At 45.8% G+C, this 15,000-nt stretch overlaps 1 protein-coding gene across 2 annotated transcripts in view; it reads right to left on the bottom strand.

Annotated features, from left to right (window-relative positions):
* Window positions 1-13,688, bottom strand: part of LOC144733875 (receptor-type tyrosine-protein phosphatase beta-like) — a 122,958-nt gene extending 109,270 nt beyond the window's left edge. Inside the window, exons 1-2 of one of the 2 annotated variants that reach the window (XM_078615882.1) lie at window positions 13,546-13,688; window positions 12,387-12,492 (exon numbers count right to left, since the gene is read on the bottom strand). In XM_078615882.1, coding sequence (XP_078472008.1) covers window positions 12,387-12,492; window positions 13,546-13,580 — 141 coding nt within the window. In that variant the 5' untranslated portion in view covers window positions 13,581-13,688. The remainder of the gene's footprint in view (window positions 1-12,386; window positions 12,493-13,545) is intronic. The other variant, XM_078615881.1, reaches the window with a different exon arrangement.
* Window positions 13,689-15,000: the final 1,312 nt, after the last annotated feature.

Genomic DNA, 15,000 nt, shown 5'->3' with positions numbered 1-15,000 from the left:
TGTTTCTACGCATGACTGGGCATCTGGGGACAGAGCCTGGTTGCATTGTCCACAGGTACTGGTGGGTATGTCGCCCAAATTGTTCAAGCCTTGGACAGGGCCGTTTGATGTGATTCGGGTCATTCGGCCACAGTGTTTCCAGATACGCTTGGTATGGCGGAGTTGGTTGGTGCATCCCACGTGCCTCAAGCCTTTTATTGCACTACGCGAGTTCATTCCATCTCCACACCCCGCAGGGGCTGAGTCTAAGATGTGTCCAGCGAGCTGGGGTGTGTGCCGGCTGAGGGTGGTCCTCAGGGGAGTCGTGTGATTTTGTCCCCAAGCGCCGCACGCTTGATGTCTCCAGCGCTGCTGCCTGCGCCGTCTCCACTAGAGTCGGGAAAGGAGGACCCGTCGACCTGTCCTACTGCTTTTCGTGGGTAGCCAGGCTCGACGGGACAATTGCATGTCCCCCCCGGGACCTCCAGGGATAGCGAGCCCAACTCCACTGGAGGCCCGGCCACAAGAACTCGTTCTAAAACTCTCTGGATTTCGTGATCCCCACGCACACACACTCTCCCTCCCTCAGTTGGTTGTCGCACTCAGTAAACCGTGTCGGTTATTGGCTGAACCTTACCCTTAGTGTGCTTACTGATGTTGTTACATGGTGAGGGTGGGAGATGTTGGCGATGACGGGGATTCCGAGCGTCGCAGTTCACTAAAAGTGCATAGCTCCAGTGGCTTCCTAATATCGGAAGGAAGAGCATTCCAGACTTCCACAGAAGCGCGTCTGAAAGCACATGATGCAGTGACCATCTCTGTTCGATGGCTGGCCAAAAGCCGCAGCGAGAATGACCGGAGTTCACGTGACGGTTTATGCTCCTTGCCAAGATCAGCATGGTATTGTGGTTCAATTGTGGTAAGACAGGGGTCCTCAAACTTTTTAAACAGGGGGCCAGTTCACTGTCCCTCAGACCGTTGGAGGGCCGGACTATAGTTTAAAAAAACTATGAACAAATTCCTATGCACACTGTATATATCTTATTTTGAAGTGAAGAAACAAAACGGGAATAAATACAATATTTAAAATGAAGAACAAGTAAAGTTAAATCAACAAACTTGCCAGTATTTCAATGGGAAATATGGGCTTGCTTTTGGCTAATGAGATGGTCAATGTCCGGTTCCATATTTGTCACTGCTAGTCGTAACAAGCGATGCAAGTGTGCATCCGTTAGTCTAGATCTGGTTAGAGATTTAAAATGTTTCATTCTGGAAAAAGTCTGTTCACAGACATAAGTGCTGCCAAAGATGGTTGCCATTTTGAGTGCATGGTTCCTGAGATGAGGATATGTCTCAGAGGGGAGAGATGCATAGAAATTATGAAGGCTGCTTGACTTGAATGCGTCTTTCAGAGAGTCACAATTCTGCAGTTCAGCCAGTTCCATTTGGTAAATTGTATCCACATTTTCAATGTCAATAGAAAATGGGTTATGGAAAAGCTGTATGTCCTGTTCATGGAGATGAAGCTCTTTAAATCGAAATTGGAACTCCTTTTGCAATTTTTCCAGTGAATCCACACATGTTTTGTTTGGGAATGCAACCAATGGTTTTTCCGCTAACAGATTTTGAGTTGTGGGGAGATGGCAGAAGTTTTCCTCCTTCACTTGTTTGATGAGGAGGCCTAATTTTACTTCACATGCTTTGACATGTGATTGCATATCACAGATGAGCTTCCCCTTTCCTTGAAGTTGCACATTGAAACTGTTGAGTAGCTCTGTTACATCTGTCAGAAAGGCAAGGTGCCATTTCCATTCTGCATCATTGAGCTCTGGTACATCTTTGTTTTTTGAAAGCAGAAAAGCTGTAATCTGTAAGTAAGTCATAGAAACGTTTCAAAACTCTCCCTCGACTCAGCCAACGGACTTCTGTGTGGTACAGAACATCTTCATAGTCAACATTTAGCTCAGACAGAAATTCCTGAAATTGTCTGTGGTTTAGTGCATGAGCTCTAATGAAGTTAACACAAGATACCACAATTTTCATAACAGAGTCCCACTTCAGTGATTTACTACACAGCGCTTGTTGGTGGATGAGGCAGTGTATGGCTATTGGATGAGAATGGTTATGTTTGTCCATATCTTGGTTAATGCGAGCACTTACTCCTTTCTTAGACCCCACCATGCTAGGAGCACCATCAGTTGTCACACTGGCTAGTTTAGCCCAGTTCAGCTCCAAACCATTCACAGTTTGGCAAACCTTTTCATAGATATTTTCTCCTGTAGTTGTTCCTTTGATGCTTTGCAGTGCAGCAAGCTCTTCTGTGACTTCGAAATAGTCATTCGTCCCACGAATAAAAATTAGAAGTTGTGCAGAATCACGAACATCATTGCTTTCGTCGAGTGCCAAGGAAAAATAGGAAAGTTTTTTTGTGGAGTTTTGCAAATGCTGATGCAAATTGTCTCCCATTTCTTCAATCCTCCATGTAATTGTAGGTCCTGAAAGACTCACTGTACTAAATAAATCGGCCTTCACTAGACACATCTCTTTGGCAACAGAAAGAAGGCATTCTTTAACAAATTCTCCCTCCACGAATGGTCTGCCAGTGCACGCTATTAGCTTGGCAACTTGAAAACTTGCTCGCAGTGATGAAATATTTAGCTGCTTCTGCTTCACAAAAGTATTTTGCTGAGTTGTTAATGTATTTTTCAGTTTTATTATTTTATCTTTTCTCACTTCTCCGACCAAACAATCATATTTATCTTTATGTTGAGTTTCATAGTGTCGACGTAAATTGTATTCTTTGAACACAGACACTATATTCTGGCATATCAGACACACAGCTCTTTCCTTGTACTGCATGAAAAAGTAATCATAAGTCCACTGTTCTTTGAATATCCTACACTCCGAGTCAATTTTTCTCTTTCTTGACATCATTGTTTCCTAGGGAGTCAAAATTGCTATTAGTAAAATACCAATATATATATACAGCGCTACAAAAACAATATACCAGCAATAACTTTGCCCACACAGAGACATACAGACTGCACTGCCCATCAATGCAGTCTGATTGGGGGAACTCCGCTTTTACTCCAGACTCACACTGGTGCGGGTGCCATTAAAAAGTTAATTACACCTGCAGTTTGTTCACAGATCGCAGTGCGATCTGCGAACTCGCATAGGAATCTGATCGCATGGGGGAGAAGACCCATGCGATCCGATTCCACTGCAGGAAAAAAGAAGGCACATGTGCCTTTTTTTATCTGAATCTAATGCAAGTTCAGCCATACAAGCATATGGCTGAACTCGCACTGCTCAGAGATCGCAACAGTATGAACCGGGGCTTACACAACATACAACATATAACCTCATACAACTGAATAGCAATCAGAATATAAATGCACTTACTGTCATTTAAATTGGGTTTCCTACTCCTCGGCTGTCTGTCACTGACCAGCACGGGAAAACAGCAGGCAGCCCCTCCAGAGATCACTCTGTTATTACCCCTCTATCATTTACTCAGCGGTGCATGTGCTGGGGATCTACATCCCCAGCACACAGGAATATCACTGGGAGTGGAGCCGAGGGGCAAGTGAGGGAGCTGAGGGAGGGAGAGCCAGTCAAGCGCAGCCAGGGGAGGGCTGGCAGCCTTAGGCCTGAGGGGCAAGTCCAGTCAATTGGCCCATTGAACCATTCACCAGCGCAGCCCAATAAGTGCCCACTGCCGCAGCTCAATCAGTGCCCACCGCCGCAGCTCAATCAGTGCTCACCAGCGCAGCCAAATCAGTGCTCGCCACCGCAGCCCAATCAGTGCCCACCACCGCAGCCTAATGAGTGCTCACCACCGCAGCTCAATGAGTGCTCACCACCGCAGCCCAATGAGTGCTCACCAGCGCAGCCCAATTAGTGCTCACCAGCGCAGCCCAATTAGTGCTCACAAGCGCAGCCCAATTAGTGACCATGGGCCGGATAAATGTCCTCGGTGGGCCGCATGTGGCCCGCGGGCCGTAGTTTGAGGACCCCTGTGGTAAGATATCAGTGTGTCATGAGTGCGACCTTATAACATATCCGTTCGGTAACTAGAAGCCAATGCTGCTCGGCAAAGCAGTGGATGGACACGGTTGGTTTGAGCCTTGGGGAATATGACACGTCATAAAGAGGGAAGGTTGGAAACCAGGAGAAAATGGTGCAATGGTGAAAAATGATGAAGTGACCAATTATATCAAAGGCAGCAGAGAGGACAAGGAAAATGAGGAAGAGGGAACCTTGGTGGCATTCACGATGGATGTAATTTGTGATAAAATCACCCAGGATCTTATCTTATGTAGATTTATACAGCGCCTTAATCCAAGGCACGTTACAAAAATGTAAAATTGGTACAGTGAGGGAAAAAATTAATTGATCCCCTGCCGATTTTGTACGTTTGCCCACTGACAAAAAAATGATCAGTCTATAATTTTAATGGTAGGTTTATTTGAACAGTGAGAGACAGAATAACAACAACAAAAATCCAGAAAAACGCATTTCAAAAATGTTAAACCCCTACAGGGGGGCTTCCGTTACCATTATCTCTGATGTGATTTTTCAGATTTTGTCCATTCCTGTGTCGCGAGTCCAACCGGTTATTAACGCTTGCGTTGCTGCTAATGGGGGTAGCATGGGCATCGTTGGTCAGGTAGACGCCCACATTGCCATTGGGGATATTGGCGCGTCAGGGCCGGTCTTGTTTTCTTGGCCCTTAGCTGTGCCCTGCTTGCTAGGCACTGATTGTTTAGGGAAAATGCCTGTAAAAATTCTCGTGGATCAATGGTGTCTTGAGATGCCCTCCGGTCGCAAGCTATTTCTTTTACCATCTCCACTAAACCACTGCACGCACTGACCGCTAAAAATCTGAGATTTAAATGGGGCCCTGAGAAGGAAGCAGCATTTGTGGCCCTTCGCAGTTGGTTGTCGGACGCGCCCACGCTCGATTATCCCGATTTCACCTTGCCGTTTATATTAGATACTGACGCCAGCGACACGGGTATTGGCGCGGTGTTGTATCTATGCCCTGTTTTCCAAAAATTAATATCAAGAATAATTAGGCCAAATTTTTGTTTTATATATATATTTTAATTAAATAATGGAAACAGCCCCTACTCCTCACAAGCACACCAGGAATCTGTGAAACGGGGAGGGCCATTAAACGGCAAGATTTCAGAGCACAGAGAGGTCAGAGACATCCAGATGGACAAAAGGTCGATGGCCTAACCTTCCCAAGACGTCTGGAGATGCACGGATAAGGTGCAGGGCAGAGAAAAACAACTGTTGCAACTCGCGTTTTCTTTAACGTTTTCCTTAACGAAAAGTAGAAACTTAACAACAACAAAATCAATGGTATAAGACTGCAGCCTACAATAGGGGCTTTTTATTAGATATTCCCTTATTTTACTCGTATTCACCGCATATATATTATTTTGTATTGTATGTTTCTATCTGCATGATCTTACCAAAAACTAAAGAATACGAATTCCAGAAAGCTTAAGTGGAAACTTAGTTACACTTAACCTCAGGACATTAAAATATAACTCAGAATAAAACACCAATCCCTGGAGAAAAACGCATAACAAAACTTGGCAAAGCCCTCAAAATAATGATGTAACGATGATCATTACGAATATTCATTAAACATAGACCGAATAATAACCACGATATACTAATAATAAATGTAACACACAGGACCACATAAATGTATTGCAACAATCTCCTCAGCCACCTTTGTCTCCAACGGTCCGGCACAAACAGATGGCACCATAAATACTTAGGGGGGTTAGAAAGGGTCGTGAGGAGGGGTCGGGAGGGTGTCTGGTTTTGGTTTTTATTTTATTTTGTTGTTTGTTTTCCTCTCGCAAGAGACGCGCAGAGAGGAGAGGGTGTTCACGTTTTTGAGTGTAAGCACAAGCGCACATCACGAATGAGCAGTCTGGTTCGAGTCGCGCTCAGTCTCGGGACTCGGCTGGCGACGCAGCATTGCGACGGGGCTCGCAAGGGAGCTGGGGCGCGTCGTGCCTCGAGGAGAGATGGGACGACGAGGGGTCGTTAGGGCAGAAGTCTGAGTTCAACCTGGGTCGAGGCTGGGTTTCAGCCGTGCTCCGGCTGGCGGAGCAGCGTGAGGGAGCAAACACCGATACCGACGGCCAGTGTCATTTCTCGCAGAACGAAGTGGCGAGGTGTGGTTAAGTGCGAGTGAAGCTGGCAGCTGCACGAACAAAGGAAAGCACGGAGAAGAGAGAGTGACGAGTGACAACAAGCAATCAACCTGTAGAAAGGGCGGAAATCGCCAAGCGTCGACCAAGCCAGCATCGAAAAGGACGAGCAGCAGCGGATGAGCAACAAGAGCCATCGTTCATCGCCAGAGCGCTCCAAGCCGGTGAGCCTGAGCCAACACAGCCTGAAGTAAGGGCGGGTGTCCGTGTGAAGTTGGCAGCGATCAAGGAGAGAGGGTGCAGCAGCAGCACCACCCGGGCGTCACCGAGCATCGTACCGACTCAACAATCATCCAGCAGTGGAGAAGACTGGAGCTGCCACCAAGAGAGAGAGAGAGAGCGCCATCGAATGCGCCGTGTGTTTGATACACACACACACCGACCAACACCCAGTGAGAACAGACAAGACGTCCAGCAGCGACGACGGAATCATCGCGCACCACGTCGGCGAGCGTCGTGCCAACGCCGCTCAATCTAGCAGTGGAGAGAGAGAGTGCACGAGCAGCACTACGCCCCCGGAACCATCAAGCGCAAAGCAAGCAAGTTTCTTCAAGGAACCTCGTGCCAACGCCGCTCAATCCAGCAGTGGAGAGAGGGAGCAGCACGGGCTCGCTGCGGCCACGCCCAAGCGAGAGGAACCTCTCTGGCTGCTGGTTGTATCCTCCCCCACCCCACAAGCTCCGACACAGCGCCCTGCCTCTGCTTAAAATATGAATTTTACAAGGGGACAACGCACACACAACACGCACACGAATAAGACTTTAAAAAAGTTATCTTTGTGTTTCAAAAAGGGTTGCCATTTCAAGGTGGTGCGTTCAATATCAACTGATTGTGCAAAGCAGTTGCTGCCGTCGAGTTACATGAATAAAAAATGTTTGAGTCATTTATTTTCGTTAATTGCATAATCTTGCCGATGAATCTATTGACGTATACTTTTGCCTTTGCATATTAGAGTATCATATGTTTGTTTAGAATAAAAATTGCTTAACACCAAGTGTTCGAGTGCTTCTTTCCCAGTCCATGCAAAACTGTCTTATTCATAAGATCTGTAACCTGCGATGAGATATGAATTTGGAGACCTAACATAACATAAACACACTAAGATAATCAGTAAATGTTTAATCAATGATAATCGTTTGATCCCGATTGATACAACTCTGGATAACGGAGCTAAGCCTAATTATCATAACTGCACACATTAACATAATCGCAAGCATTCCCATAATTTACTACGATTATCTCCGTGATTATCATAATTTAAGCATATAATTACAGACATTAACATAATTCATGCGATTGATGCATTTTTCAACATTTTTTTTTTTTTATCAAAATTTCATAATCCGGCATATACAACAGCGGTGTTATCACAAACGAAAGACGGTGTGGAGAAAGTTATTGCTTATGGTAGCTGTTCCTTTTCTCCAGCCGAAAGTCGCTATTGCGTAACGTGAAGGGAACTTTTGGCCATTGTTTATATTTTGTACGTCTGTGTAGGCCGTATCTCTACGGCAGGAAATCCATTGTCCGCACTTACCATGCGGCTCTGAAATGTTCCTTGAAAATCAAGCAGCCGGCAGGACAATTATCTCTCTGGCTTGAAACTCTCCAGGAGTTCTCTTTCGAGGTTGTTTATCGTAAAGGTTCCCAGCATAGTAATGCGGATGCGCTGTCACGATGGCCGCATGGTTCCTGTTGCGTGTGTTCTTCTGGAATGAGTCGTTGTTTGCCGGTCTCTTCACCTCCGCGAATTGTCATGTCTGCGGTTGATGACTCTGTGACGTACGCTGCTCATGTGCCGGCTGACAGCGTCCTGCAGCTTCCGCGCTCCATGTGGGCGCGCGAGCAGCTCATGGATAATTCCTTGGCTACCTTGCGACGTCGTACAGAACATACACATGACTCACCTACATCTGCTGATAATGGTCGATTGGCTTTTCATGAGGGTCTTTTGATGTGGCGGGAGGATATGATGGACCGATGACGGATTGTTGTTCCCGTTGCCCTTCATGACGGGTTGATTCGTGTATTGCACAGTGAAAAATTGCTGCACCACGGTGTTCAAAAAACCTTGCTTACGCTGCATGACGGCCGATGTCTCGAAATTGATTCGTTCCTGGCCTGATTGCGCTTGGCGGAAACCGCCACAGCAGAAGTGGCTTCCACCATTGAGATCCATCTCAGTCACACGCATCAATGAGTTGGTGGCTCTTGATATATTGGGCCCGTTCGCAGTCACTCCCAGGGGTAACAAATACCTTCTGGTGGGTGTGGAATATTTTTCTCGGTGGCCTATGGCATGGCCCTTGCCCCTCCATCACTGATGCATTCTTGAATGGGTACATAATGGGCAAGAGAGCCCCGGAACAATTGCTTACGGACCCGGGTCGCAATTTATCTTCTAAGTTGCTCCATGACGTCTATGAGGCTTTGGGCACTAGAATAAATCAGGACGTCGCCATACCATCCTCAGACCAATGGGATGGTCGAGCGACTGAATCGTACCTTAACCACCATGCTTCGTCACACAGTCAGTGAAAAGCAGGCCGATTGGGATTTACACGTGCCGAGCGTGCTTGCCGCGTATAGAATGGCCCCGCACGTTTACACGGGCTTTTCGCCATTCTTCCTCATGTACGGGAGGGAAAATGTGCCACCCATTGATTCTCAATTGGGTGCGACTGTTGGGCGCGCTAAACGGACCCTGCCGGACCATGTGAGGGACTATCTGTGCTGGGTTTCTGAGGCGTGGGAGGCGGCTAGGGTAAACACTGATAAACCACAGGCTCGCAATGAGCGTTGTGCTCGCAGGTCCGGCCGTGAAATGCCGTGATCCATCGGCGACCGCGTCTGGCTACATTGCCCTCAGGTGCCTGTGGGAACCTCTCCTAACCTTTACAGGCCGTGGCACGGCCCTGTTGAGGTGGTTGAGATTAAGCAACCACAATGATTGCGCATTCAGGCGAGTCGCCATCGTTGGTTCGTCCACCCCTCTTGGTTGAAACAGTTTGTTCCCCCGCGTGTTGCTTCGTCATCCCCAAAAATCGGCTTGCCGGGGTCTGATGTGTCTGACGAGCCAAAGTGGTTGCAGCCCCCTCACCCTTGAAGGCTGCTGCGGATGCAAATCCTGTCCGATCCGGCCCCACAGCGGGGGACCCTGAAACCTTTCCGCCGGCCGCCCTGCCTCCTGCCGTACCAACCCATGCAGGGCCGAATGCAGAAACCATGGATAGCCCGGCGTCGCGGACCCATTCTAAGACGCCCTTATTTCGATGACGTCACATATGCTTCTTGCGTGATTTGTCTTATTTCCTTCTTCTTGTGTCATTATCGTTCATGCAATCTTCTTTGTTATGTACGCTCCTCAGCCTGCTGCCACCGGGTTTATGTCGCTCTTTTCATTACTAATTCGAGTCCGTTCCTAGCTGGGACGGCTAGTCTTTTCATCATGGGGGGGGGGGGGGGTGATGTGATGAGAAAGCGCCATATAAGGAACGACAAGGGGTAATTGTATAGCTACTGCTGGGTAACTAATACCCAATCAGAAGGAAGGGTTCCATCTGGGCCAAAGGTAATGGGCGGAGCTCGTGGGTATGTAGGAGAACCATCGGGAAGGTTCCATGAGGGGGCGTGGCTAGAGGAGCTTAGCGCCGCCGAGAGCAATATAAGGAGAGACGGTGAGAGGACTCTTGGTCGATGTGGGGAGCCTGGAGTCCGGACTGCGTCAAGCCAACCTCTACTCGCCACCAGCACGCCGTCAGCCAGCGCCGAGCATGAGCGAGAGATGTGTCACGGCGGTGGAACAGAGAAGGCCGCAGAGACGGAGAGTGGAATCATCCAGAGAGAGAGAGCGGAGCTGTGCAGAGATATAATAAAGAAAGATACCAGTCATCCGTGTCGTGGAAGTGCTTTATTACACAATGATCCCGGATTTCAGTCTATTCAGGGTCCAGCTCAACCTGGCCCTCCACTATTAATGCCACCACCAGCAAGAGAAGGTGGACAACCACCACCCAATCAAGAGAATGGGTGTTCTGAGGATTTAACCAAGAGGACACTCTTTCTGACCAAGAGATAGTCACCATAACAAGGGATGACTTTGAGATACCCGAGCAACAAAAGATAGCAGACGTTGATGACATGAAAATAAGGGAGTAGAAGATCAATGTGCCAGATGAGAATGATATTACTCTGGAGGTGATAAGTAAATGCTACAGCTTGGGGGAGCTGAATAATGTCGGACCAGCGGGTCATAATTATCAGTGACAGTGCAAGGAACCATACCCGGCGATGCTCTGTGATACAGGAGCTGACATTTCAGTGATGAGGAATTGTGTGACGATTTTCAGAGTGCTCTGACAGTTCGAGGTTAAACATTTCCCGTTGTTCCCAAGGAATATTACGTTATCTGGATGTGAGAACACCCGCATACGATCCCTGGGTAAGGTGTTTGTGTAATTGGAAATAATTTCCCTTAAGCTGACTCACTCATTGTACATTGTGCAACATACCGAGAGATAATACTTGGGATGGAACTGCTGAATCATCTTAAACTCAGTGTACATTATGGTACCAATCAAATATGGGCCCAATGGGACCCAGAAACCTATAAAGAAATGCAGAATAAGACGGAGGCAAATTTCATTGAGGTCCAGCCTGTAACAGATATGCTTGGAAGCTGGAGTGGCAGGAAGCGAGCTTGGACTGCTGAACTGCGAGCTACATGCTGAATTTACGATCCGTAGTGAGGGAGTTTGTGAGGGTGTTGACCCTAGTGCCTTAGAGCAGAATGCATGTCTCCAAACAGATATTGACTCTGATAAAAGTATTTCAACCAATATTGTACTGCCTCCCAAAGATAAAGTAATTAAGGGGGTTACTGACAACAGAACTCTGCCAAAATTGATCAATGATTTAAATGAGTCTAAAAACACTGCCAGTGCTATAAAGAATCATGATTTTGTGGATGAAGACAAGCAGCAGGGGGTAAAACCAGATCGCCAGAGGGACGCAAAATACATGACCAAAACCTCGTACAAGAAAAACGCAGAACCTGGTAAACATGAGTTGAGGGTTCGTACTTTGGCCAATTATATACCTAGACATTAATATTTTTCTTCGTCATGTATTGGTGTGTACGGTTGCATCAGTTGGTCACGTGTTTTTCATGTATACTATACAAGAATAATGATGCAGAGTTGACGTGATTATGAGACTAGTTGATGCTTTGATCTATTAAATACTCAGATTTGTAACGTACTAAGTGTCTGAGTGGCTTGTTTCTATTTCACGAGTCATATTACTTTAAAAAGCCTGTACTGATGGACAGATCTATGAACCTGCTAACAATTGTGGATAATGTCTTATAATTGATGTAAGAAAACCCCTAGACACGAGCTTGCGAGAATCAATAAAATAAAATAATAAATAATGTAAGAACCTCCACATACAACAGAAGGGATATTATAGGGGTAGTGATAAGGGTTTAAGGTATTGATGGGGTAGCGGTAGAGGAAGGGATAGTGATAGGGGTCGGGGTAGTGATAATGGGTAGGGGTAGCCATTAGGGGTAGTGATTAGCGGTAGGGGTAGTGGTAGTGATAGGGGTCGTGGTAGGGGTAGTGATATGGGTTGGGGTAGGGTAGTGGCAGTGATAGGGGTAGTGATAATGGTTGGGGTAGGCCTGGTTGTAGCTGGGGCATGGAGTAGCAGTAGCAGGATTGAATAGCGGAGAAGAGATAGGGGTTGTTTTGAGAGAGGAACAGAAGTGGGTTCGTGAAGATGATGTTCTGTGGACTGCAGTCGGAGTTGGTTCCAGTGGCGGGGAGCGAGAAGGCAAAAGGAGAGAGAGACTAGATGCAGGGTGGCGGGGGAGGTAGAGATGGACGGTAGAGACTGGGACCATAGAGGACGAGATAGAACAGAGTAGTGTATCTCAGTAGCTAATCAGAATTGAGCCTGAATGAGCGCTCATATGGGCCACCATCGTGCAAGAAACGTTTAATGTTAGAATTGCCAGCACCAGGAGATCAAACCTTCGAGGTGTGTATTGCAAGCCCAGTAGGCTAACCATTTACATAGCGGTAGCGTCCTTATCAGTCGCTCAACCAAACCTCCAAATAAACTATTCCAGCCATGGAACGCTGTGACCCTTGTTCAACTTACCGTGGCCAGCATCAGCACTGTCAGTAGCAGCTGCATTGATCCGGACAGATGCCGGGAAGTTGGCACCACGCGGCCCATGTCCAAACGGTTTTGGACAAAACTTTTTCTGGAAGTGAGAAAGGACACACAAGTATGCATGTTGAACTTCTTTCAGACGGTACAATAGCAAACCACACTAATCGGAGGTTCGGGGAAAGGACAAACTAAACACAGCAACCAGCAGTTCTAAACAAATTGGTTCTCATTGCAGTAGTGGTGTAATGTATAATGTAGTGTTGTGCGTAAATGTGGTGTGTAGTGTATATTGTATGTGAACTTCGTTTGCACCGTACGCAACCAACCCTGATAATTGGATAACAGAATGACGATGAGCTGTGGAGTGTTCTGTCCTTATAGCTCGATCCAGGTGAATACGTTCAATTCAAGACTTCAATAAGGTGAAACAACATGAACAAATTTCAAATAAACAGTGCGAGTGCAGTTATTTGATCGAGACAATTTTTTGTAAGCTAGTTTTTTTTTACAATGTACGAGAATACTTGATATTGCCTTCATCTTGTTTGTGTGTGTATATATATAATCTACAATTCAAGAAGATAGGTCTTGATTTGAAGTCGTCACCAGCAACCATCTAAAGTTGGGACAATTAACCTTGTAAAACAATGATAAACGTGGATTGGTATGGTTGATTTCTGGAACTTAGATCAAAAGATTGACTTGGTATTTTTTTGAAAGTAATTAACTTACAATTTTTAAGCTATACATATTCAAAATGTTTATAAAACGTACAACTTAACAAAGCGTGTTTTTAAACCTTCATGTAATGTTAAGATGTTTCGCACAATGCGCCAAGTTTTATCTTATTTTGTTGGTGTAAATGTTAATAGTTGGGAGCAAGCTAAATAAAATGATACTTGACACTCTACGAAACAGAATTACACTTGGCTGTATATGGAAGCGTTTCTCGGACAGGTGCATGACGGTGCTCTTATAGACGAGTTAAAAGTGGTAGACACGGCACAAATGTTTAGTTAAATCTACACAGTGCTATTTATAACTACGAATAACTACATACGCTGCATAACTACAAATATCTACGTTAGCACATTGCATTTTGAACTAAACATGAAATTGAAATACTGCACCAGTGCATGCTCACCTCTCCGACCTCCTCACTTGTGTTGGACACCACATTGAGAACTTGGCTATACGTGGGTCTGAGGTTGATCATGAGGTAGCTTTATCCTCTTTACGGAAAGAAGAATGCCGAAAAGTGCCTTCAGGCAAATAAAATACTCAACTGGGGTAGGCCAGCATTCGGTCAGTTATGACGGCTGTCAAAGCACCTCTGGCATTGTTGAAGTTTTGAGGTGGGGGGTTAAGACTTGCACTGAATTGGAGAGCATTGAGGAAGTTTTAATATTCACATGCGCAGGGTACGTCATCGTTATAATGCAGCGTGGCCAGTTCTCCCGACTAACAATGAAGTTGCCGGCAAAGAAGACCTCCATTAGGACATCCGCCTTAGAGGCTGAGCAATTAAATGAGCTCACGTGCAGGTGGTAAATGGATAGTTAGAACTCAAGACTGAGATATAGACGACTCTGGAAGGCCTTCTTACAGCAGTGTATAAATCCAGGGTTGATGATTTTTCGTCATAGAAGGAACACTGCTGATTTCCAACTGGGTAATATTCGTGATATTGATCCTCTAAATGAAATAACCTTGATTACCTTTGTACAAAACTGTTTGTCCGTTTAGTTTGTTGTCCTTCCCCCGCACCTCCGATTACCATGGTTGGCTTCGTACGGTGCTAACAAAGTTAAACATACTGTTCTCCTATAATGCTGGAGTAGTTGCATTACTGAATACCACGTTATGGAAACATCGCGTTATTTTAAATATATAATATCGGGTAAAGCAGTCCTCGATAACACGTGAGATGTGTACTCAGGCTTAACAAAAACTACGGCACGGGGGTAGCATCGAGCATCATCAAGCAGCACTCTAATACCTTTTTGTGATGCTAAGCCGAGGCAGCTTTACGACCGCTTATTCCTACTCACGCGATATCGTTCCATTCGCTCAAATCGCGTTCAAGGGACTCCTCTAGTTACAAACATTCGACTTATGAACTTTCAGAGATACGAACCAACCTGTTATTCTGTCCAGTTGCCCGTTTGGACCGAGAGTCGTAAGTTCAACAAGCACAAATGGCGGTGGTTGTTTGATATCAAGCACTGGTTAGTTTTGAATCTCAGAACCCAAACACTGAAATGTTTACTAAGGTGTTGGCAGCTATTCACGATACTATTGCCTGTTACAAGTTGATTTATGAAGAGAAGAAGAGTGACTGTGCAAACATCTATTGGTAAATTGTTCAAGAGAGGAAACACGAGCACCAAAGGGAATTAGCATCTACATCTGCAGAACATGAAGACTCAGTGGCATACTCTTTGGTTCTTTCGGTAAAGTCACGTAGGTAGAAAATATATATATATATATTTATTTAAAGCTTTCGTGACTGCAGGGATTCATATTCTTGGTTATTTTCGTTAAAGTCACCGAAAGAACCAAGAATATAAAAAATAAAATATCACGACGTTTCGATTGC

The sequence above is a fragment of the Lampetra planeri genome, chromosome 48, assembly GCF_965212315.1.
Source record: "Lampetra planeri chromosome 48, kcLamPlan1.2.h2, whole genome shotgun sequence".
NCBI classification, from domain to species: Eukaryota; Metazoa; Chordata; class Hyperoartia; order Petromyzontiformes; family Petromyzontidae; genus Lampetra; species Lampetra planeri.
This window is presented reverse-complemented; position numbering and strand designations above follow the sequence as displayed.